Genomic DNA, 24,200 nt, shown 5'->3' with positions numbered 1-24,200 from the left:
GTTGGGAGTTTGCGGTAAATAGAGAAGCGTTACATTATATTTTTATGGACTTGTCGCGCGAGATTAATCAGGTTTTTCAGGTGTCTGAATTTTACCTATAGTTGCCGTTTCGAGAATTCTTTTTTGTCAGCGGCAACACTTGGACCGCCCCAATGAAATTTAATTTGCAATAAGCGCTGATATTTAATATAATTTTAAGCATATTTAAATATTATGCTATTTTTACAATTGAATTTTAGATAATAGAAACTTATTAAATTAATTTAAATTCTATACCGAAGTAATAAGTTTTTTGATTTTTTTATTTACTTATTTTATTTTTATTTTTAGGCAGAATTAAGAAATTTAAAAATGTCACTGCTTTAGCCATGAATATATTTTAATTGATATAGAAAAGTTTACAAATGAGTGTTTTTTTTGTCGGAAAGATCATGGGCTTAAAAAATTTTTGTTAAAATATCTTACGATAAGAAGAATTAATATTGAACGCCGTAGGACAATGAAGAAGTTTGCCAGAATAAAATGGCTTATTCTGTTGTTGATTAAATTTTTAAACTTTACAAAACGATGATCCTGATGTTACTATACTTTTGCCATTTTTTTCTTCGTGAAAACCAGTAAAGGTTAAATTTTAATTTGCCACTTCGATTTTACTTTTGTCTGATTTTATCTAGTTTTATCAAAGCCGCGCATTTTGAAGTTTAAGGAACTTTTTAAACTTTTTAATGGATTCCATGCCATTAATTAATTAATTGCTAAGTTTATCTATAAAAAATATTCTTTGTGTACACAAATATTCAAGTCGTTCACAATAAAAGAACCATGGCGAATTGTCATAGTAGATTTTTGTTTAGTTTGGTTTATTTCTCCAACGTTAGGCGCTACGTGTTGAGAATGAAAAGGTTGCAAAAATCCTAATCTGCAAAAAACGAACCTTGGAATTGTCTGTTTTGGCTGCCGTTGTGTGATTTGAGCAGCGGTGGCGTATAATTTTCTCTATATATATTATGTTTGTGAATGTGTGCGTTCGCAAAGTGAAAGTCGCTTGGCGTTGAGAGCGCGGCGCGCACCGAAATATATTTCTCTTTTTCGCAATCGCGGCGGCGAGTGCTGCGAGCGGTGTGGATGGTGCAATCCGAAATGAATGCCGACCATTATGCTGTCTTGAGCACTCCGAACAAGTGTGCTGTGCGATCTTTTAGGCTCTCACGTACACGTCAACATTTGCATTTTATTAGGAGCAATCACTCTTGATTTAGCACGATTGCGCCAACTTATAAATCTATGGCGTTTTTCTCAAAGGAATTTCTTTTTTGCTGCTTTCTCTTGAATCCATATATTATTTGAAATTCGCGTCTATAATTTGTATTTCTTTAAATGTATTTTATTTAAAAGACACATTCTTATTTGCCTTTCTCCATTTAAAAATTATCAAAAGTAGAATTTATTCATCTGTGCACCTACCTTTTTGTTTCCTCTCTTGTGGGTGGGCAGCCATTGCAAAATACCTGAAGCTGCGAGAAATTGATGCTTTTCTTCTAACAATTATTTCTGCTTAAATAACTATCGATATCTGTGCCAAATTTCAATTGAATTCAAATCTTTTATTGATATTTCTTTTAATAAAATTTGCAAAAGAAAAAGTTTTCAAATGATTGTATATATTTAATAAGTTATTATTATTAATTTTTTTTATTATGTAAACTTGAAGGAATATTTTGAATTTTCTATTTCAAAAGGAAATTGTTTCTATTGAAACAACGCTTTCAATTAATTTTTAATGTATAGTTTTCGTTTTTTATTTGTACGCTCATACATTCAACGAGGAAAACGATAAATCAATGATAATTTTACACATATAGATTTGCAAATTTACAAGTGGAAATTTCTACAAAAAACGATATTGAATAATAACAGGAATATTGAAGATTACATTCATTTTTTCACTTCACCAATAACATCATAATCCGTTCTGTATGATACAACTTCTCACTTTGACAGCAACAATTAAATCGAGAAGATGACTATTTTGCGTAGGTTGAAAATCTACATGACTAATAAATATTTATTTATTTTCCTTTTTATCTCTCCATCGTTACTTTTATGACACTTTCCTCTACTTTGCCATTCTTATTTTTGTACTTGTCTTAGATTTTTGATAATATTTCTTTTCTGGCTACAATATATATTTACAAATGCCAAATTATTTTCAAAACTGAGAAATTCTCATCTTTGGTTCAATTACAGTAAAATCTGGCCGGCGGGTTTCTGCCGTTGTTGCAGAAAACCGAGTAGGCCGTATGCTATTGGGACGCCTCGGTGGCTACGACACCCATGCCGGGCGGCGACATTTTTCCTTCGCAAATGCTGCGCTGCAGATTCTGCGTCAGCGTTTCGATCTTTCGCAGGGAAGATACCTGCGGGTTTGCAGAGCCGGGCGAACTCCTCGCCGGCGTGATGGTGATTTCGTCCTTGCGGACGGCGGCAGGGTCCATCGGCTGCTGCATGCGCATCGCGTTCTGCCTTCCGAGGAGGCTGGGGTTCGGGATGTGCCGGACGGCCTGGTTGGGGCCCGGTTTTGCTTGTGGATTGGGGAAGAGGTCATGGATGCGCGGTGGCATCCGGTTCGGAGTCATCACCGGCGACTCTGGTTTGTTGGCGGTCGGGATTCGAATGGTGACCGAGTTGTTCTGCGGGGGGGTTTTGTTCGGCCTGGGGCCGTAGGTGTTCAGTTTCTGCGCGTTCTGCATCCGGACTCCTCGCTGTTGGTGCTGCTGGACGAAGGCCTTGTACTGCTGCTGGGCTTTGCTGCGGATGAAGGCTTCGTTCATCAGACTCTGGTAGCTGAACGACGTGATTTTGCTCAAGGCCGCCGCGTCAGAGGTGCTGGGCGGGGAGGGCGCCTGAGGGGTGGGATTTGGGAACTGCCGGAAGAAGGCGAACTTTTCGTTCAGACAATTTTGGGCGATTTTCATGACATTCTGATCTTTTTTCTGCACAGCTGGTTTTTGGGGTTTCGGCTGTTGGGGTTGAGGCTGTTTTTGAGGAGCCGGTGGGGGTGGTGCGGCCTTAGGAGGGGCAGGAGGTGATTTTCTCTGCTCGATGGGCAGAACTGGTGAGGGAACTTTGGGGGCAGGAGGGGAGGGAGAGCCAACACTGCTGCAAGGAGAGTCACTCTTGCGTGAGGATTTTCCAGAGAGATCAAGTGCGCCCACTTCGTTGTGATTTTTGCCTTTTGGCGTCTCCTCTTCAGCCTGAGGAGATTTTGAAGCCTGTTTGGGCTGTTCAGGCTTCTTGTTGGCCTCTTCCTTGTTTTCAGGACTCGTTGTGGGCGTCTTGACGATTTTCAACTTTGTCGCAGAGTCGGTGGGAGCCACGGTGAGGGTGGTGGCGGGGGTGGTTTGTTTAGGGGTGCTCGGCTGCTCAGCCGAGATGATTTTGTTGAACTCCCTGGACATCTGCTGGTGCAGCTTGAGAGGGGAAGGAACCTGCTTGACCTTTGGTCGGCCGTTTCCGTGGCGCTCAATGACCACCACAGGTCGCATTTTGTTCTTCTCAATCATGTCACTGGTGAGTTTTCGCTGCTCAGCGGTGGTGATTGGGGGTGGGTTGGTCTGGCTTGGGCTTGCAGCAGACACTGGCTTGCTGATGGCCGTTGAGGTAGACACGCTGACTGTAGTTGGAACGCTTGAGGTAGGAGGAGGCTTGGCCTGCACTTGAGTTGACTTGACCATTTGAGGGGTGGTTGGTTTTTGAGTAGGCATGGTCTGTTTTGGTGCAGATTCCGGGGTTTTCGTCACAATCGGCAGAGACTGAGTACCAATGCTGGCCGTGGCAGGTTGAGGCATGACCGGCCGGGCATTGTTCTTCATCATTTGCTTCTGAGGAACCTTCTGCAGTTGAGGCATCTGCTTCATGGCCATCATGGACTTGGCCTCCGACTGAGTCTTGTTCAGACTTACCTTTGCCTGTTTCTGATTCAGCATCTGCTGCCTCTGCATTTTCAAGAGCTGCTGTTGCTGCTGCTGCTTGATCTGCATCTTTTTCTGCTGCTCCCTTTGCTGAGCGATTTGCTGTTTCAGCAAGAGTGAAGTTTGACTCGGAGGTTTCAGGCCCGGCTGAATCGGTTTCGGGGGTTCTGAAGTTGCTTTCGGAGTTGGGGGTGAGGGGGTCGGCGGCGCAGGGGAGACGACTGCTGGCTTTTGCAGACGGGGTGACTCGGCCGGTTTCGGCTTCTTGGCCGGGGGAGCGACCGATTCGTCCGCTGGCAGCACATTGGGACGCTTGCTCTTTTCCTCGGGTTTGTCGAGGACGCGCTTTGGCGACGGCAAACGTGCGGCCGGCGAATTCTCCTTTGCAGGGCGTTTCTCTGGTTCTTCCAACGGCACAGACGTGCTGTGGGTGGAGGTTGCGAGAGGCTGGGAAATTTGTCGCTCAGGCTTGCGAGAGTCGCCCGCCTGCGTGCTACCTGCCTCGTCTGAATTGACACGAGGGCGTTTCACCTCACCATTCACGTTGTCGGTGATCGTCCTCTTCACAGACTTGGTGCTGACTGCGTTGGCCGACTGCGGCCGCGTGTAAAAGCGGAAGTAAAACTTCAGCAGTCCCTTCTGCAACAGAAGGAAATATCGAATTTTGTAAAAATGCAAAGCTAATTTTTTAAATAAATTTTAAATTAAAAAATTTTTATTTTAGATAATTTTAACACAAAGTAACAATTTATTAGCTTTTTTTTAATGAAACCAGAGATAAATAATTATATAAAAATGGTCTATATATTGAATAAAAATCACCCACCTTTTTACATGAAAAGATGTAGCCTACATCCATGAGTGTGAAGTGCTCGGGCAGGCACTCCTTTTTGTAGATAATGTCAACCTGCAAGCAGAACAACAGCACCAAGTCAATAAACAGTTCACTGTATTTAGCATATGTTTGATAATTTGCTTACAAAAAGTTGTAATTTAATTTTGTTGAATTTGGTCATAAAAAACAATTCAAAGAAAAAAATCATTGAATGACGTATGTTTTAAATAATAGAGTTATTGGATTGAGTTTTAATATTGATTTTATTTAAATAATGCGCGAAAAAACTGACCTTTTCATTCTCAGGCAGACCGTATTTGCTGCGCAGGAGCTTCTTCAAAATCCGGATGCACACAGCGGCAGGGCATTTGTAATACCGCCTCGTCGGATTCGGCTGCAAACATAATTAAATGCAAATTAGTTACGCATGCCCTGGTCGCCCGCTCGCTTTCGGGTGCAGACAAATCTGAGCAGCACACTTACTTTTTGCTCCGCGTCGCTCTCTTCTTCCTCCGGCTCGTCGTCGTCCTCCTCCTGATTTTCATCGTCGGTCTCTTCATCGTTGCTGAAAACAAATTAAAAGCGACTCGCTTAATTAATTTTGCTCCTTACAGCGACGAAAGCAAATCGTTTATGCATATCGCGGCGGTGCGTACAAATTAACTGTTTTATGTGCTTCGGCGCATTGGATAAACTTCCTCCAATTAAGCTTTAATGTATTCAACAGTCACGACTGTTTTCAAACAATCGGTGCTCGCTTGCAGGTCTTTGCACCTCTAGTTATGGACGCGCTATGCGGGTGTAAATATTCTTTATTACATCACCACACGCCATGCAATGAGAGAAATGCGTTCCGAGTGCACGCAATTCGGAAACTTGCAGGAATAAATTAAGGAAAAACTTGAAAACTCGTGCGGCTACTTTGAGCATTTCCCCGTCAAAAGTTAATAAATAAACCGAGACCGTAAATGATAATAAAATAACGTCAAGAGAGGAACATGCAAAAGTGCAATAACCATAAAAAAGTCTGAACTTACTCTATGTAGTACTCGAGTGACAGCGAGATGCTCTCGTCCGGAGAGTAATGCTGCGAATCGCCAGGTTCGCCTCGCATCTCGGGGGTCATCAAGTTGTCAGCTTCTGGTGTTAGAATACCTGTCAGACGAACACCAAGAAAACGCGTTATTGAATGCGCCGCGCGTGCAGTCACAAGAGACGTCAGTATGCGTCAAGCTGAATGAGACAATCAGCCAACAGATTCAAATTGCTAAATAATAAATTATAAAGAAATGGCAATGCTTTTTTGATAGTTGATAATTATTATAATATTTTTATTTAATTTTAATTAATTTAAAAATCTTGTAAGTAAAGGGGTAAAATTTGAATTAAATTTATTTAAAATTAATAATTATAAAAATATGTTTATAGAATTTTAATTAATTTAAAAATCTTGTAGGTAAAGGTGTTAAATTTGAAATTTGATTTAAATTTGCTTAAATGTGAATTTAATGAGAATCTCATTCAATATTTTATTTTGAAAGATCCAAAATTAGTATTATTTATTTAAATTTACCTTTTTCCTTTGATTTGGAGTAAAACTCTCGCCTCTTGTGCATCTCTGAAGAGTAAAAACTGGGAACGACTTTGTAAACCAAGTCCTGGAGCATTTTGTCTGGTCTGAAACAAGCAGAGGGCATGGCAAAGTTGATAACAAAATTCAATATTTTTTATAATTAATTATGAATTTATCTAAATGCTGTTTTAAAAATTACCTGAGATTTTGCAGAGGTTTTGACTTGTGTATCTGCACGTCGCACATGGGGCAGTAGTTGCTGGTGTCCAAGTACTTGACGATGCATGATCGGCAAACTGTAACAAAGGAAACCCAAGATTTGTGTTATAACAAATTGAGGCTGGTGATCATTTGACATTTATGGTTCTGAAGCAGCGGGAAAACAACCTATTTAATGGGGGAATCGTGTCTCTGCCAGCAAAGCAGACCGGCCGGCATCATATCGAAAGCAAAGGACAATATTTATTTACGAGCCCGCCCGGCACTTCAGGTGCCGCCACTTTTTTGTTTAATAAACGCGCCGACCATGCGGACCCGGCAGGAGAGAGAAAAAGCTCCAAGGTAATAAAACGCGCGGCGAGTTTATATAACCCGCCTTTTTATACTTTGTGTAAATCTCTCCACGGTGATGAGACATCAAATATTTTTATTCACCCATTACGAATCCGCTGTCAACACAGGACGAAAGGTGTGGAGGAGTTTTGTAGATTTAATTTGCTTGAATTTCACCAAGGCCGAGTTAAATTTTTTATTATATTCCTTGGGTTAATTTTATTGGTTTTAAATTAATAGCAGACAATTAATTTATTTGCAAATTTTGTACGTCGTATTTTGAAACAAAAGCTTTCCCCGGACGCACATTTTCAACACTTTCTACGACTTCCTATAGCCGGACTCATTTCCGCGCCGCCCTTGGCCGGTGAATTGGTCCAAAATCCGGGAAACAGACCTACAAGTGCAGATGTGCTTGAAAACTATAGCCGGGCGCGTCTCTCGCACCCGAGATCGATACATGTGTGCTCGGCGTGCCCACAAAGAGCTGCATGCACGTCTGCGATACACCGAGCATGGGATAAGAGGAGGCGGCGCGAAGGGCAGGCAGTCCAAATTCATACGCGGTGCACGCGCTTTCGATATCACACGCTGCGTATAATTTATTCGAATGGAGCACTCGCCACTTCCGCGAGTCGCCGAGTGAAGGACGAGCCGGACGGACGCGACCGTCTAATAATAAAAGCTTGAGCTGCGGCTTGCCGAGCGAGTGGGACTTTTAAATCTAATATGAGATCTAAACCACTAGATCAAGTTTAATATGGAAAAATTTTAAACATAATAAATTTTTTTATTAGAAAAGTATCAATTTTTTATTATTGTTGTTTATTAAAAAATGATATCATTCAAATAAAGCAATTTGCAAATTTTCCAAACTTTTGCATAGAAAAAATATCGTAAATCAAATCATTTTTAACTTCATTTTGAATGAAATCAATTAAAACTAAACAATTTTTTCTAATATACATTTTTTTACAAGACTTGGCCTTTTCTCATGCATAATGCGCCAGTGTAAAAATTGAATAACTCCCGAAAGATTTTGTTGTGCAAGAAGGGGCCATTTTTTACGCCGCCTTTCCTTTTCTTGCCCATTGAATTTTGAAAAGCGTCGTGTCCGCTTCTGCTTTGTGCAACGCGTCAGGCGAGAGCAGCGCATAATGAAAAAGAAGGAAGAAAAATCGCCGGCCGGCCGCGCTCTTTTCATTTGTTGTTATGACGACTGCATGCATAATCAATGTAAAGCATAGCAAGAGAGTCTATCAAAGGCGCCGAGTTTTCTCAAGATTATACGGCCTAAGCTGTATACTTATGGCTCTCATTATGAACAGGGATTCGGGGTCTTTTCTTTCCGCTTTGACATTTGGATAGGCTGTTTGTCTACCAAGCGTGACAACCAAACAAAGACCGCAATAAGCTTGTCGGTATTTTCTGGGATTTTCATCCAATTATATTTTACATGAGCCAAGGTAATTTCAGGATAATTCATTTCAAGTAAATTAATTGAAAATTGTCTGTTGACTTGAAATATAAAATTGGCCAAGGGAGAAGATATGCTGTATGATTCCAACCCTCCCTCAGGAGAAGCCAACTTTTATTCGATGTGTGTTGGATTTGCATGCTCTCGCGACTATAAAATTGCTTTCTCAATATACCAGCACGAAGCGTGTGAGATTTGAAGTTGCATATAATACAATATTTTACGAGGTACGTGATAAAAATTGCCAATAGGGCGCACGCAGTTTACAAAACTTTTGAAGTAAACGCGGCTTTGTTTTGGGTTTTTTGTTAGTTTTATTATTTGCAAAGATTTTTTTGTCAAATTAAAGCGGATTTATATCTTTTTATGCATGATGACGTGAAACAATTGAACAAGTACTGCATTCGGCACATTGGAAATTTTAATTGAAAAAAAATATGTGCAAGCACGTGTTGAAGGTCCACGTGATGCACAGATGCGGCGATCGGAACTCACATGTGTGCAGACATTCGTTGATTGTGGTCGCGTCGACAAAGTATCCCATGCAAATGCCGCACACCAAGTGCGAGCGCAGGTCCTTGACACACGGCCGGCTGAGCACCTTCGAGGAGTCCGACATTTTCAGCTGAAGTGGTTTCCAATCAGAACAGCCTGCAACAAAGAGGAAAATAATATAATTAAATTAAAATTACTGCAATTTTCTATTGAATAAATTTTAAAATTGAAAGGAGATGTTTGGGTTTTTTTTATAAAAAGATTATTCCAGTTTTTTTCCCTATATAATTATATTTTCATTTTATTTAAATGTTCATAAAATAATATTTTGCTCTGAGAACCACGCGCAGTGAGAAACAAAATTGGCCTCTCACATCCGTGTACACACTCAATACAATGACTCCTTTTTTTTTGTTCTCGGCGCAATAACTGTGTCTTCCGCTAATTCAATTAATCGCGAATGCACCGTTTGCGGCCGGAGCGAGAAGTCAATTATCAAAGAAAGATACAGATAGGCCGGTGATAATAAAAGTGCGCAAGAATCGAATGGCGCGGCCAGCGTGGGCGACGTGATAAATGAGTTGGCACCGGCAGAAAAATTATCGACATGACTTGCATCAATTAATCTCTGTGCCGGCGTGATTATTATTTATGCTCCCCACACGTTTGGGGGCGGGGAGAGGAAAATAATAATTTCACATGCATGGGAAAACAAACAGGTGGAAGAAAAGTGCACCGCAGTGTGTTTGAAGAGTTTTTTTTACAGCAGGGGTTGGTGGATTTTCCAAATTGGAAAAACTTTTGCAGTCGCGGACGTGATGAGCTCTCCCGCGCCGAAAGAGATATATTGATTGTCCCTCTCGCGCCCTGTGTCATGAGCGACGAAATAGGGTATGTGCTTTTGGTGGCGGCGGGTCTTTATTGGAATAAGGGTTGGCAAATCGCATTATCCGCAACTGCTCATCCGCGGCGTGGGAGGAAAGAGCAGACGAGGGTACATTTTGGCGCCGCGTTTTGTTTCCATTTGGGTAATTAGTGCTCTGAACGAGTTTTAAATTAATTAACGATGGATTTATATAAAGTTTCGTGACTAAAATTAAAAAAATAAATTAAATTAAGTAGCAATTTTTATTTTCCGTAAATTTTGTAACCGCGACAATACTTTTATAATCATTGTGAAAATTCCATGTCATTGATAATTAATTTATCTCATTAATACAAACATTTTAATTTACACTTGATTTTTAAAATTTTATTTCAAATTTTAACAAATATCATATTCATGATAATAATTGTAGTGTTTTCTCAGCAAATATTTTCGATTTTTCTTTTTACTCATTTTGCATTAATTTTCATTATTTTGGAGACCAAATTAATGTCCCCAAACGTGCGCGAATCCAGTTTGAATCTCTCTCTGGCAGCTCCTGTGCTGCACAAATCGATAGCTCTTATATTCTTTTTGGCGTTCGGCAAAGCGAGGGCGCACGAAGGTCGCCGAATTTTTCCGGCACACACGTACGCACATGTACGTGAAACGTAAAAAAGACATCGGTCATGAAACAATACGCCGGCGACCTTGCCGCAAAAGGAGAAAAGAGCGAGAAAGAAAGGACCTTTGGCAGCTCGGTTTCATTCTGCGCGCAGCGTGGATATCATCAAAGTAGCGGTGGTGGTCTCGGTCTCTCTGCTCATGATGCGGCTGGTTGCGCACGGCTCTGACGTCACAACTCTCTCGTATTAGAGCGCATCTTCCTATGCTTTGATAAAACTGCTTGTTTTGATCTGGCGCGGGTGCAGCGTGGTGGGAGGAGCCCTCGGATTAGCGTTGAGCCGCTTAATTGAGCCTCGCTCCCTTTGTTATAGCGCGTGTGTGCTGTGCCGCAGTGTTTCCCCGTCCAAATATTTAAACAAAACATATAAAAAAATGTAATCAGAGTGAGAAAAGGGAGGACGATAGAGGGAGAAGCATAATGCTGACGGGGATGGACACGATTAAGTGCTTAATATATATATATATATGGAAAGGTCTTTGTCATTAGCTGACACGCAATGTCCAATCATTGAATCTTCGAGGGCTTCACTTGTCTTGTTCCCAACCACTGCACATTGTCTTGCTGCGTATCGAATTGAAGCAAAATATTTTGAGGCTTTATATTACCAAAGACTAATAAATAATCTAAATATCTATAGTAAACGTATTTAATTATCTATAAAATTTTAAATTTTACTTTGATGTCTGTACAAAATTATATGATGTTAATTTAAAAATTTATAAATACTTGAGAAGTTATTAAAAAAAAAATTATTTTATTTTTATTTTTTAACCAGTATTTTTTTCTTTTAATTACATAATTTTTTTTCTTTCTCTATATTTTAGTCAAATCTTGCACGCAATATAAGTATAATATTATTGAATTGATTTTAAATATAAAATAAATATTTTTAATTTTCCAAAACAAAGAGACTGTAATGTTGGTATTAAAGATTTGCCACACTTAAACACCTGACGGAAACCGAGCACTGCTATTTATCAATGGTCGAGATCGCAAGAGTGTCTTTGCTCGCACTCTGAATCACCGTTCAGCTCAATCTCGGCTGCGTGACTATCCAATTTCGAAAGTATATTCAACCCTCAAGCGCCGGAGATAAACTCTCGTCTCTCATCGTTTCGCCTGAGAAACGACCAGAAATTGATTTCCTTAGCATAAATGCCACTTGCGAGCCGCTCCGAATCAATCACCAGACATGAAAACCCAATCATTTCCGTGATAAAACACTATTCATCATGTCTGGTCGGAAGAGAATCGCTGCAGGGTCGGCGCAGGTATATATTGACAAGTAAATATTTATTTGATCTCCTCGCCGGCAGGCCATCACCATTAATGAGACCGTCATTAGATTATATTCGATGCCGCCGACTTCTGGGACAGATTGAAATAAATATATAAACGCGCGCGTGTGTTGATTGCTGTCTGCCTGCTCGATATTTGTCATTGATCAAAGCGAAATAACATCTCAATAAAACAACTGCTACTATACCGAGTCTCCAACCGGTATATAATGATAATGCTTTTCTTGTACAAGCAGCGACCTGTTCAACCGTCTGTGAAAAGCTGTGACAATGACAGTAACCTTAAAAAATCACATGTACGCTTGGACGGTTTTGAATAATGAACCGTTTGTAAATGACTTTTTTAAATTTGAAAAAACAAAATCAATTAATTAGCAAAAAAAAAAACTGAAAGGAACGGATTTTGCCATTTTTTAGCGAATCTTAAATACTTTGAAGAATAAAAACTTTTTATTTAATAAAAAAAAAATACTTTTTGAAGTATTTTTGTAACTATTAAAAAATAACATAAATTATACGTTAAAATTTCTTGTCAAATTTTGATCTTCATCGTGTATTGTTTTCTATGATTATTTGGATGAAAACAATTATGTATAAAAGGAGAAAGAGTGAATTATATGAGTCAAAAATTTAATTTGATAAAAAATTCCATTGTAAAAATTTTGCTTCATTACGCTTGCATCGGTTTCAATTACAAAATGATTCACGGCACGCTTAAATTTCCCAATTAAACAGAGTGTTTTCCTGCAAACAACAAAAGCCTGCTCACTCGCCGATCGCTTTTGATCAATAAACGCGCCTCGAATAAACGTTCGCTGATTTTTTCGCATACGTCTGGCGAAAAAAATTGCAAGGTTTGTTCGCCAGCAGCGGCAGCAACAGGTTGTCTGCTGAGATCGGCTCTCGGTGCTCTCAACTTTTGAGCCCGTCTGGCCACCCCCGTCTCTCTTTTGAGCAGAGCGTGCGGCGAGTGTTCCGGTTGCCATGGCGACAATTAGCACAATAATCGTGAGTATATCGTACCCGCGAGGCGTTCATTCAGAGAAAGATACCATCGGGAGGTTCCTGCATTCAAATGCGCGCCGAACTTGCATAAAAGGAGAAAGAAAGCAAACAAGCCGACTTTGTTTATGTGACAGTTGCAGCCATGATAAGTATCACAGGATTAGGGGATGAAAATTTTCTTTATACCTTACAAACACGCGGAAAGTTAAATGAAAAAATCGATTTTTTTTTCAAGCCTCAATTAGTAGACATTTGCTAGTTTTGCTTAAAAACATATTTTTTCTCATTCTCAAATTTTATAAAAAAATTTAGCCAATGGAGAAGAGAAATTAATAGTAATTAACAAAATAAACCAAAAAATTGTAATAAAAACAAATTAAAATTAGGCTTTTTGGTTATTTATATATATTTTTAAAAGGAGTAAAGTTTGTATTGGAAATTTAATTTTCTTCTTGCTTATATTATAATAAAAACCACCCAATTACAAGCTGTTTTTATAATTTTCATATAAAGACAAATTTAAAATATTATTTTTTATTTAATCAAATTGGCCGATCCATATTTCCTTTGAAATTTTAATGTAATTTGAGCTGAATAGCTCCTCTGATTAATAAATTGTTTGTCAGCATTAAACACGCGTCGGTCCCCTTATTTCTTGCAAAAAAAAAACTATTCATCTCGGCGTGGGGTGGTGCGATCTTGATTTTCGGCGGCGCGGCGGCGTTTTCACTCTTTTGATATACAGCAGACAGTTTATGAATCTCGCTGCGGGAGGCGACTAACCAAGTTATGCTGCGCGCGATAACAAAAGAGAGAGATGGGAAGCTCTCTTGCTGATGCAAAAGCAGCCCCCCTGCTTTAATTCCGCCAAGTCAAAAGAGCATTCGGAATTAGTCTCGTTGCGAATCGGCACAACACACAAACTTGCTTCTCTTCAAACGACTTATATACAATTAAATTTTGCAGTCATTCAAACTTTTCAATCGCAAAGTTTCTTTGTTGAGAAAAGTTTCATCAGTTATTAAAAAACTTCTCATCTTTTTTATGAAGTTTTTGTTGTAAGAACTTTTTAACGCAAACTTTCAGCACCAAACATGAAAGTCCTTTACTTTTTATCCCTTAATCATCGTGGCTGCAATTAATTTGGAAAGCAGACGTCTGGCGGAAAGCGGCCGCAAAGAGGGCAAAAAACTCGTGCGGTAATTTACAATTAACGGATTATTCCTCCGCCTGCTCTCGCCGCCGTACTCACCGTGGCGTAATTAATTTTTATTATCTCTCCGCGCGCGCAAAAGTACCGCTGAATAAAGCCACCAAGCCATTGGACAAAAAGCAAGGCGGTTCCACCGTTTCTCTTTTTTTAAAGGAAGTATAAGAAAGGTAAAAAAGGAGACCAGAAGCGGAGAGAATTAAAAGAAACGAGAGCAAAACGTTTGGAATTGTAAAGAATGCGGCGAGGAATGCAGTCTGATGACTTCTGAGATGTGGTCAAAATTAATTCACGCCTCCCATATAAACACAAATTTTACTAAATAAGATCAAGATTTCAGAAGTGGACTGTTGAAAGAGGAGTTTTTTGTCTAATCTCTTTGGAAACATTAATTCCTAGGATAAAATGAGTCAAATTTAAAATAAAGGTGGTTTTTAGTTTGAAAATATACATATTATGTTGATAAAAATGAGAAATTGAGTCTGAATTTTGTATAGTTGAGTTTTTAATCAAAGCAATATCTCTTATATTTCTGAGTTAATTAAGAGAGCTATTAAAATTTAGATTGACAGTATAAATGCAACAAGACAACTAATTTTAATCAAGTGAAACAGGAGACAAAAAAAAATATAATTTTATGTGTTTCCAATCACAACTTTCTCTCCTTTTCTAAAGACAGATTTTGAGACAAAATTATTTTATTAAAATTTAAAGGAATTAATCCTTCTATTGTAATTAAATTAAATAATTTAACTTAATAGAAAAAAACAAGGCTCCAAATTAAATTAATTTTAAATTCCTTTTATAAATCGCAACTAATGTAAATAATTATTCTCATTATTTTAATTAAAAGTCATTCAGAAAATTAAATATATTTAAAGAAAAACAAAGCTATATAGACGTGAAAGTTTTTTAATTATTTCGGCTGTTCCTATCTAATTAATAAGCCTATAAAATGAAAGATATTTAACTATATTTTTTAATTACTTAAATAACACGTGAAAAGGTTTGTTAAAAACATATTTAAATTTTCAGCTGAATGGGGGCGTGTTGAAATATATAGTAAATTTCCACGCAGGAGCGATATAAAAAATAATAACGACCGACTTCACATATACTCGCAATCGCCGTGCGACACTTATTAAGTGTATCAAGTTGGCGGCTGCCGTTTAACGCCGTCATTAATTCAATTAGCCTTCAAGTGAGTCCCGTCGCGTATATAAAACAAAATAAAAAAAGGCCGTGGCGCAGCACGAAACGGGTCGCGCGAGGCAATCGATCACACCGCGGCCGCTTCTTTATGCAAATCGGCGCAGATTATGAACATCGCAGACGCGAGCGTGTGTGACCTTGAAGGGCGGGGCCCTCGAGTGGGCGGATGCCAGAATTAAATCACCGGCGGTCCACGACGAGAGATGCACCGCCGATCGAGGTACAAGTGCGAGAGGAAAGAAGTAGCAGAGGGAGATGATAATGAGAGGGAGCACCACCGCACGTTGGCCTACCGCGTGTGTGGTGCTCTCACGTCTTTATTAATCATCATCTCTCTCGCTCCGGCTGCTGCTGAGATGCCCGCTTTCGTTTATATAGTTTGGGGGGATGACTTGCGTTTTGCATTGTGTGTAGAGACGTGGTGGGCCGAGCACGAAAGTTTAAAAGAAAAACGGCGGTGAAACTGAAATAGACGTGCACCACAAAAGGAGGGGATGTCTGCTGACAAAAGCGAAAGAACTGCGATTTTTTACTACAAAATACTCCAAATGTCTTTCTAATTGAGTAATTATCTCAATTGAGAAGTTATTTTAAAATTTTGTCCGAATTATGCACGATTTTAATTATTGCAAAAAGATTGAGTGCTACAGGAGCTCGTAAAAGATCACACGTCGGTGAAGTGATTAATTAAACAAGCAATTCTGTCAGATGCCAATCGTCTATAAAAGACCTGTTCTCTCAACTTGATGCATTGCAAGCCTGCTTTTTTAATTGCGGCCGAAGAGGCATGAAATCGATTACTCGAAAGCGTGAGCTGCGGAATAAAAAACAAAACCATGGCCATTTATCATTTTATCAACGGCAAATCAAAAATCAATCTGTGTAGCGAGGGGTTATTTTTTATGCTTGATTAAAAATGAGTCTCTCTCTCTCCCAGTAATGGATTGGAAATATGAGAGAGAGGGGGTCTTGGCACTGCACTTATCCATCCACGTGTTTACTCAGTGGTTTTGCGTTTGCATGGGTTGTTATTATATATTCAAAAGGAGAGAAAGTTGAATGAGTGAAAAATACACCATTCTTATGTACATATTGTGGCGGGGCCATCGACGTGCCGATCTTTTATTATCAAGCATCGTCTCACTATACTCTTTTTACACCACAAAACAATTCGTCCCTGCCTGTTCGAGACAATTCCTTTGTTTGTTTGCCTTTTTTATTTTCATATAATATTTCTGAATCGAGTGCGAGCGCTACTTATGCAAATTACGCGCCGATTCAATTAACTGCGAGAGCGACCGTGAAAAAAAAAATAAATTCGCGCCTGTGTGCGCCACGCCAACTCTCGACGCTTGGCGAGATTTATCGCTGGCACATTCGCGCGCCGGCACCTTCGAAAAAATGCTAATCACTGGGCGAGCGGGACGAAATTGGTGTCACCACTACATGCCTTCTGGTGACTAACTGTTTGTTAATTAAAGAATTGAAAGCAGCTGATAAAAAAAAGCCACCCTAAATCAAATTAAATTAGACTTTTCAATTAAATTAACATGATTTTATCAGATTTTCAAAAGTTAGAAACACACAAATTAAATAAATATGCTGAGATAAAGAAATTGCAACACTTTTTCCTTGCATAATAAATTTAATTTTTTTATTAAAGACTTTAAAAAGTTAAAAGCTTTTGTCAATAAATGCCACTTAAGTAGTTTTTAAAGTTCTGGCGAATTCTATGTGGAATTTTATTGTCACTTGAACTATACGTTAAACGATTTGTTTATGAATTATGGCGCAAAACGTTTTTCTCAACAGGTTCCAGAGCCCTATTTTGCAATTTGCATTAATACCCACTTATTTCTTCCAAATACTGCACAAACCATAATGTTGCTGATTAAATTACACTCAGAGTTTTAAAAGAAACGGTATAGATGAAGAGCTCTTTGGAACAGAAAATAATCAGCATTTATAATAAATCACTTTTATTTAATTGAGTGCTTCTGCGGAGTCGATCATTTGAGCTACAGTCTCAAGGAGCGTGCTTTTTAACAATTGGAGGTGTTTTCATAAGGAATAACAAAAACACGCCGCAATCACGACTCTTGGCCATTATTATTGAAACTGTTGAGGTCGAAAATCTCACTTTTGGGTAGCACTGACCGCATCAGATGCGGTGGCTGACCTGATGGGCACAAAAAGGCCGACTGAAAAGTGTGTGGCTGCCAAAAAAGCAGGAAATCGTTTTTTTTATAATAAAAAGTAAAGCTCATGTGTTGGATTGCAATGGCCCGTTTTAAAAATCAACTCAACTTTAATTGATATTTTCCTTAATGAAGTTTCTATATAAAAAATCAAAAGATGCACTGCAAGCAGGTGGTGCGTGCGCGATTCGTATCGTTTTTTGTATTCACAATGCACGCGGCGCATGCCAAGTCAGGTGTCGCTGGTAATGACAAAATAACTGCTCTCTGCGGATTCGCGTTATTACGAAAAGCAGCAGCGGGCCCGCGTGTCGTGATTCACGCCGCAGCAAAGCCATTCTTTTTGAGTGTTGCTGCTCGTGGAAATATAAAGTATGATGGCGCGAAAAATTTCGTCGGAAATGATCGCATCGGCAGATAAAGTTTCGCACCAAGCGAAATTGGACACCTTCCTTTGCGTTGTTCTGTTTTATATAAATTTGCGTTATAAAGCCAAGTCTTAATTAATTGAATTCAAATTATTTCAATTGCCTAAAAAATAAATAATTTTCTTTATACTTTCAATATTGATTGTAAGTTTTTTGTTATTTATTTGTCCACATTGTTACAAATACGTTTTATAATTTTATTATTTTAAATTAAAATATGTTTAATAGAGAATTTTTAATATTTTTTAATTGATTAAATCAGAAAGAATTATATATTTACAACATACTTTGAACAAATCTATATAAATCTTTAATTAATAACTTTCGACCGGCTTTTGATCAAGACTGAATCCATTCTACTCTCTTATTTTTAGTTATTTTTAAAAACTTGTAATCAGCGCCTATTAATCTGAGTTTTTATCTCTTTCTGTTCCCAGGTAGGTGGATGAATTATGCAGTTTCCTGCACGGGCCATTTCTTTCGGCGCGAAGCAGCACCTGCCGCCGCGTTTGTTTTAAAAGCAACTCCCTCTTCGCGCGAGCAACAAACTGCAGCGATCGCGCGTATATAAAACGGGAAGTGTGCATTTCGCCTCGTCTTGCCAAACAATGCCAGCCGCGAATGTCATTAAAAGCCGCTTGCGAATCACATTATGCGCGCCGTGCCGTGGAGGATTATTATATTCTACGATTGCACGCGAGTGGAGAGGACAACGGAGAACGCGCCGCGTCATCGTAATTTAGAAAAAAATTGCCATTCTAGTCTCGGCGCATAACTCGGTGTATTTATATTTCATTATTAGCTCAGAGGATGTTGAAAATGCACACAAAGCGAACCCGAGATGAACTCGCAAAACGCTTGAGAACGCACAAAAGAAAACTAACTGTATTCATTTGCATAATTTACATAAGACATGAATGTTATTTTTTTTCACATGGCTCGTGGACCAATGAAAAAAATCCTTAACACGTCCATCATTCATAAGGAAAGATAGTTATTCCAGGGCTAAATTTTGCACAAAAATTGGAGGCAAAGTTTTTCATAGGTCTTTGGCCGTTTTCAGGAGGGTATTATGCGTAAAAATATTTTATTTTTTGCATTTTTCTATAATGGAATGGTTTTTAAGAAAAGAAAAAACGAATTAATTAACTTAAACTTCACTAACAAGATTATTCAATTTGCACATTACTTTTTATTGAATCAAGGCCAGGAGCCAAGAGGCAGAAAATTGACATTTTTTAAATGCTCTTTTTCACCCAATAAGGTTTTTTATAGGTCGAGGGAACATATTAATTAGAGCAAAAGGTTCCATACTAAACAAATTTTTTCTGCACATTTTATAATTGAAATTTCTTAACGAATTAATGAACTGAATAATCCTTAGGTTAAAGAAGCTGAAAGAATGTGTTAATTTTTCTCAACGTTTGGGGCTTTAAAATTCAACTTTTTCCAAAAGAAGATTGCAATTAAAATAACAATATATGCCAATTTACAGATCACCAATTCAAAAGTGCGGTAGGTGTTTGAATTTGCTTATGGAGAAAGCGTCGAACGCAAAAATCTGAATATTCCGCCCTCTCCATTGATGAATTTGCAGCGCGTGCAAGGGGATGATGGTAAAGCAAATCCAACAAAAGCGAGCAACTTTCCTTTTGCCCGTCGAATATGAAAGAACTTTGACTTCGGCGCAGTGCGAAAGAAACTTTTCATTAGTATTTTGCATTGAGGCGCCGACGTGCGCATGAGTGCAGCATGCACATCGGAGCGAGGCACCCCTTGCCGCCGGCTCTCGCGGCACCCGACACCCCCGGCGTAGTAAAAGTGAACTCGTCCGTCCGTAAACCGCGCTGTTTAGCTATTTGTGAAGCGGAGAGAGAGAAAAAGAGGTAATGCGTGCACTTGGCGCGCCAATTCGGCCCGTCGGGGTGCTTTGCACCCCATCCAGCACAAGGGGAGGCACCGACTTTGATATTATACGCGATGACCACGTGGTCAGTGGCAGAACCACGTGCATACAATTTTGATTTATTTCTTTCGATTATTTCCGAGTATGGCTGATCAGAGGAGCAGATTTAAACGCGTGATTAATTGCGCGCCGCTTGTTGGTGCTACTTTTCATGACAGAAAGAAAGAAAGAATGGAGCACCAGGAACGGTTCTTTTGTACCAGTAGTTGTAAATCCTCTTATATACTTTTTAAGTCTTGATCTTGTTTGTCAACTGCTTATTATGCACTCTCGGTTACCAAAGTGGTGCAATAGTTACTGGCTTGATGCAAATCAGCGAGGTCACTAGTCCCGCCCGTGTCCCTGTTATCTACGGAGGAAAATATCTCTTTTCATCTATTGACGCGAATCTATATAGTTGCGAATGTTAGAAAATGGGTCCATTTGTTTCATCTTCATTCCCATTATTTTCATTTTTTTAAAGAGAAGAATTTAAATTTGTAATTTTTCTTTTCGGCTGTAAACGAAATTAAATTTTTCTTTTTTTATAATTGACATTTAAATATTTTCTAATAATTACACCTCCGGTGCACGTGACCTGTCAATTTAAGATGAAGGGATTATAATCATGTTATCTGTTGCTCATTTTTATTATACAATTTAAATCGGCAATAAAATTTATCGCGTTTGCCGCAAGATTTAACATTCCAGCTTTTCGAGTAATAAGACCATCACTTATTCGAAATCGTGCCTCCTTATGCAAATCACCAACCAATCAGGCCGATTCCAATCACCATCCCGCGCTAAACCCACACATTTTCAGCACATTTTCTTAACTTATTGCATTTATCATCGAGTTTATGAGATGTCAAGGAAACACGCAACTCATTTCATACTTGAAACTATTCATCAACAAAAATAAAATATACACGGTCGCAAAGTTTATCGAATGAGGGCGTCAAATTATAGGAAAAACTATACAAAAATAAGTTTGAATTGCCTTTTCTGGAGTGTTTTAATTTGTCCCTCTCGCGGAAAATGTTCGTTGGGGCCGCGATATGATATATTTATTTGTACGCAACGCCAGATGACACATTTTTTTAAAAACGTTGGCCGCGCCGACCCTCGTCTTCGACTTATCTCTCCCATACCTGACTGGAACCTGCCTTAGAAAAACCATGACCACGGTGACTGCTCCCATGCTCGCTGGATATAGCAAACGCGTTTGCGGTTCCTCCCCTCGAAACCCCTCAAACAGGGTGGCAGCTGCCAGCTTTTTATCCGGCCTCTTTTGGCTCGCGCCGCCGCTCCGCACACATATGTATCTACTTTACACGGGACGTATGCTTTCTCGCAATAATGTGCACTTTACTTTCACCCGAATGATGATGTATCGCCGACTCGGATCAATGGGCGTTTTATTGTTTAGTACCTGCGGAGCAATTATTGCCGCGGATTTATGGCCGCGTTTATGAATTTACGGCTCTCGATTGGCGCGTATCTCTCTCCGAATACATCGCCTACCAATTAACTTTTCGCACTAAATAAAAATTGATAAAAAAAAGTTATGCATATCTAAGCAAGAAAAAGAAAAAATGTTCTAAATTGGAAGAAATTAGCTTTCCAATTTTACTGATTTTTTTTATTTTTATTTATCTTGCTCATGAAACATGGTCGCTGACCGTGACCAAAACTGGCAGAGCCGTTTTCTTTTTTTTTTTTAATAAATTATTTAATGAAAAAAAATTAAATTTTTCCCATTAGGACAATAGATTGTTTTGTTTTCTTCACTTCCATGATCGCCTCCTGAAGTGCCAATTTTTTCAATCACACATTTTTCTAAAGTATTAATTTCCAATCGAGCTACTACCCTTTGACGCCCGTCAATCAAAGCCTTTGTCGGCTTTCGCACTTCTCTCCAACCCCTTCTCTCATGCATCGCGATGCATTCGACTGGCGCGCGTACACATAATACTAGTTTTCATTATTCCAAAAACTACCCCTGCGTTGAAAACGGTTGGATTCTCCGCGTGCAAAACATCATCCCCTATCCTATCTGTTGTGCGAGAAGGAGTCCCTTTTGGAAAAAGTATATGTGCTACAAATAAATTCAATGGCTCGTCAGGGGTTTCAATTCAATTTCCCAACAATGCGCCAATGCTTTTTTTTCACCCAGGCACGCATTTTCTCTCTCCGCTCCCTGAGGTGTCTAAAAATAGACAGAATGCAGCTTCCTTTCCGCATGGTCAGGCCATTCACGCGTCCTGACTTTCTATATACCTTTTTATGTTTGCTAAGGTCAGAGACACCCCCGATGGCTACAAACGGCTTTTTTAAAAGGAAAAAATAATAATGATGGGCAATTTAAAAAGATTGAAATATTTCTTTCGCTCTGCTGGAATTGGGCATTGTTCCCAAATAAGTCAAGTAATCGGTGTGCGCTGCGATAAGTGGGGGAGGTATATATATTATGGAGAGGCTGATTCAATGGGAAGATAAACAAATTTAGTTATGATGAGCAGAATTCTCTAATAATCCGTCTGCTTATATTATTTGGAGGACAATCAAAATAAAGACTGCTCACGCATGCGCAATGCTTACAGCTAAAGCCACCAAAAATTCACTGTGATATTAAAAAACCTGTTTGAAATGGGAAAAAATAGTCTTTATAAAATAAATAATAATGAAGCATAAAAAAATTACTAAAATTAATTAATAATTAAAAAAAATATATCAGTTTATATATTTTTTTAAATTATTATAATGTGAATTTATTTAATTGATGAATAATTAATAAATAACTGTTTTTATTTATTTACAAAACAAATTATATTAAAAAAATATTATTAGTTAAAATTTAGATTGAAACAAATTTATAAATGAGTAAATATTTAAAATTAAAAACAAATATGATTAATATAGTTTTTTTTAAATTACAAAATTACATTCTGTTTATTAATTAGATGCATGAAATGGAATTTGCTCCATGATGTGATTAAAAAATAATTAAAAACAAATAATAAATCTCTAATTGAAAATTAATTACAGGTGCGTTGGTACGCATGCCAGTACTCTTGTATAAAGGCAGCATTGCGCTGACAGAGCGAAAACAACGTGCCTTTCATCTGAAATGCATGGCCGGCACTTTATCTGTGCACGGCGCATCAAGAGCTGCTTATTATGTACGCTCGTCCGCGTTGCCACGTCTCGCGTGTACGCTGCTCGGTATATTATTCAGTTTAATGCGTAAGTGTGCATCATTCGTGCGCATCTCTCGCGGCGGGCCTCGGCGCGCGGAGAATATTGCTCCGGTCCCCTCGCTCCCCGCTCCGCCCTCTTTGCAAAGTAGCAAAGTAGACCGGCTGCTGCCGCGCTTTGATTAGGAAAAAAAAAACAGAAGAGATGCGCATTTCAATACTCAATTCGCGAGACGAACCTATTCGGAAAAGCAGAAGAACCCGGGCCGTGTGCAAAATGCAATCTTATGCACAACAATGGCATTCCGGGCCCCCCGGGGGGTTGGTGGGGGGTAGATGGGAAAGCGCCGCTGTCTGTTCAGGAGTTTTTCCAATGCATGCAAACAGAGGCGGGGGCGACGGTGCTGCCCGAGTTTCGAAAACGGCCGCGCGCTGTGTAGTAATATTCCCTGTAGGGTTTCTGGCAGCATAAAGTTTATCCCCTCCCCTGCCTCACGTTCCCTAACACATACACAACTGGCGGCACCGAGCTGCTTTCGGGCCGAAATGGGCCCGTTGTGGGCCGTAACGTTCTGTACGCACCTTGAAACGAGTCGGGCCGACTCAGTGCCGACGCATTTCGGGCTCGGTCGGCGGCGAGAAGGTCTCGGGCGGGCGGGCAGGGCCGTGGAAAAGCGAGCGGTCGGTGAATCGCAGACACACTAGTGTTCTCCTTCCGTCTGCAGCGGCAACTCCCGACTTTCTGTGCCCTTAAAAGCGAATGTTCGCTTCGAAAGTTCCATATCTCGCGTTCGGGCGCCGTCGTTCGGCTGCTTCCGCCGCTCGGCGGCCCGCCCTCGCGAGGCCACACCAGCCAAATCGGCTCGCCAGCCAATCGGCGCGCGGCATCGCGCGTGACGTCACCGCGACCCCCTCCCGTGCAGACCCCTACTCGCATTCTCACTCGGTTCTATTTCCGCGCGCGGCTATAAATGAGCCTTGCACAGACGCACGCACCGTAAAAATTTAATGAAAATGCTGCAGAGCCGGGAAAGTCGGCGCTCCCCTCCAGCCCCCGCCCTTTCTCTGCTGTCCGGATTGTCTGGAAAATCGGACACACGCGACTGTGGCGCGTCGGCGCGACACGTCGGAGAACGAAAAGCGGCGTGAACCGCAGTTTGACCTCGCGCGCGCCGCGCATATAAGAAAATTATGTTGCTGCTTCGGCGTGTGTGGGAACTTTCCCAGGCCACCGAGACCACTTACGGCTCC

General features: G+C 39.7%; 2 protein-coding genes across 2 annotated transcripts in view; one reads left to right on the top strand and one right to left on the bottom strand.

The window, feature by feature from the left end:
* Positions 1 to 1,780: 1,780 nt before the first annotated feature.
* LOC132198553 (polycomb group protein Psc-like) lies at positions 1,781 to 23,722 on the bottom strand. Its single transcript, XM_059622627.1, has 9 exons — positions 23,532 to 23,722; positions 8,904 to 9,059; positions 6,579 to 6,675; positions 6,380 to 6,483; positions 5,844 to 5,961; positions 5,290 to 5,371; positions 5,099 to 5,200; positions 4,798 to 4,878; positions 1,781 to 4,610 (listed from the first exon to the last, which is right to left on the bottom strand). Exons 2-9 carry the CDS (start codon positions 9,025 to 9,027, stop codon positions 2,304 to 2,306), a joined length of 3,015 nt encoding a protein of 1,004 aa, XP_059478610.1. The 5' UTR covers positions 9,028 to 9,059; positions 23,532 to 23,722; the 3' UTR covers positions 1,781 to 2,303.
* LOC132198555 (polycomb group protein Psc-like) overlaps positions 9,763 to 24,200 on the top strand; it is a 104,109-nt gene continuing 89,671 nt past the window's right edge. Inside the window, exon 1 of the mRNA XM_059622630.1 lies at positions 9,763 to 9,794. Within this exon, the coding sequence (XP_059478613.1) occupies positions 9,778 to 9,794 (17 nt within the window). The 5' untranslated portion in view covers positions 9,763 to 9,777. The remainder of the gene's footprint in view (positions 9,795 to 24,200) is intronic.

This window comes from Neocloeon triangulifer, unplaced genomic scaffold, assembly GCF_031216515.1.
Source record: "Neocloeon triangulifer isolate White Clay Creek 2 clone unplaced genomic scaffold, ASM3121651v1 ptg000013l, whole genome shotgun sequence".
Taxonomy (NCBI): domain Eukaryota; kingdom Metazoa; phylum Arthropoda; class Insecta; order Ephemeroptera; family Baetidae; genus Neocloeon; species Neocloeon triangulifer.
This window is presented reverse-complemented; position numbering and strand designations above follow the sequence as displayed.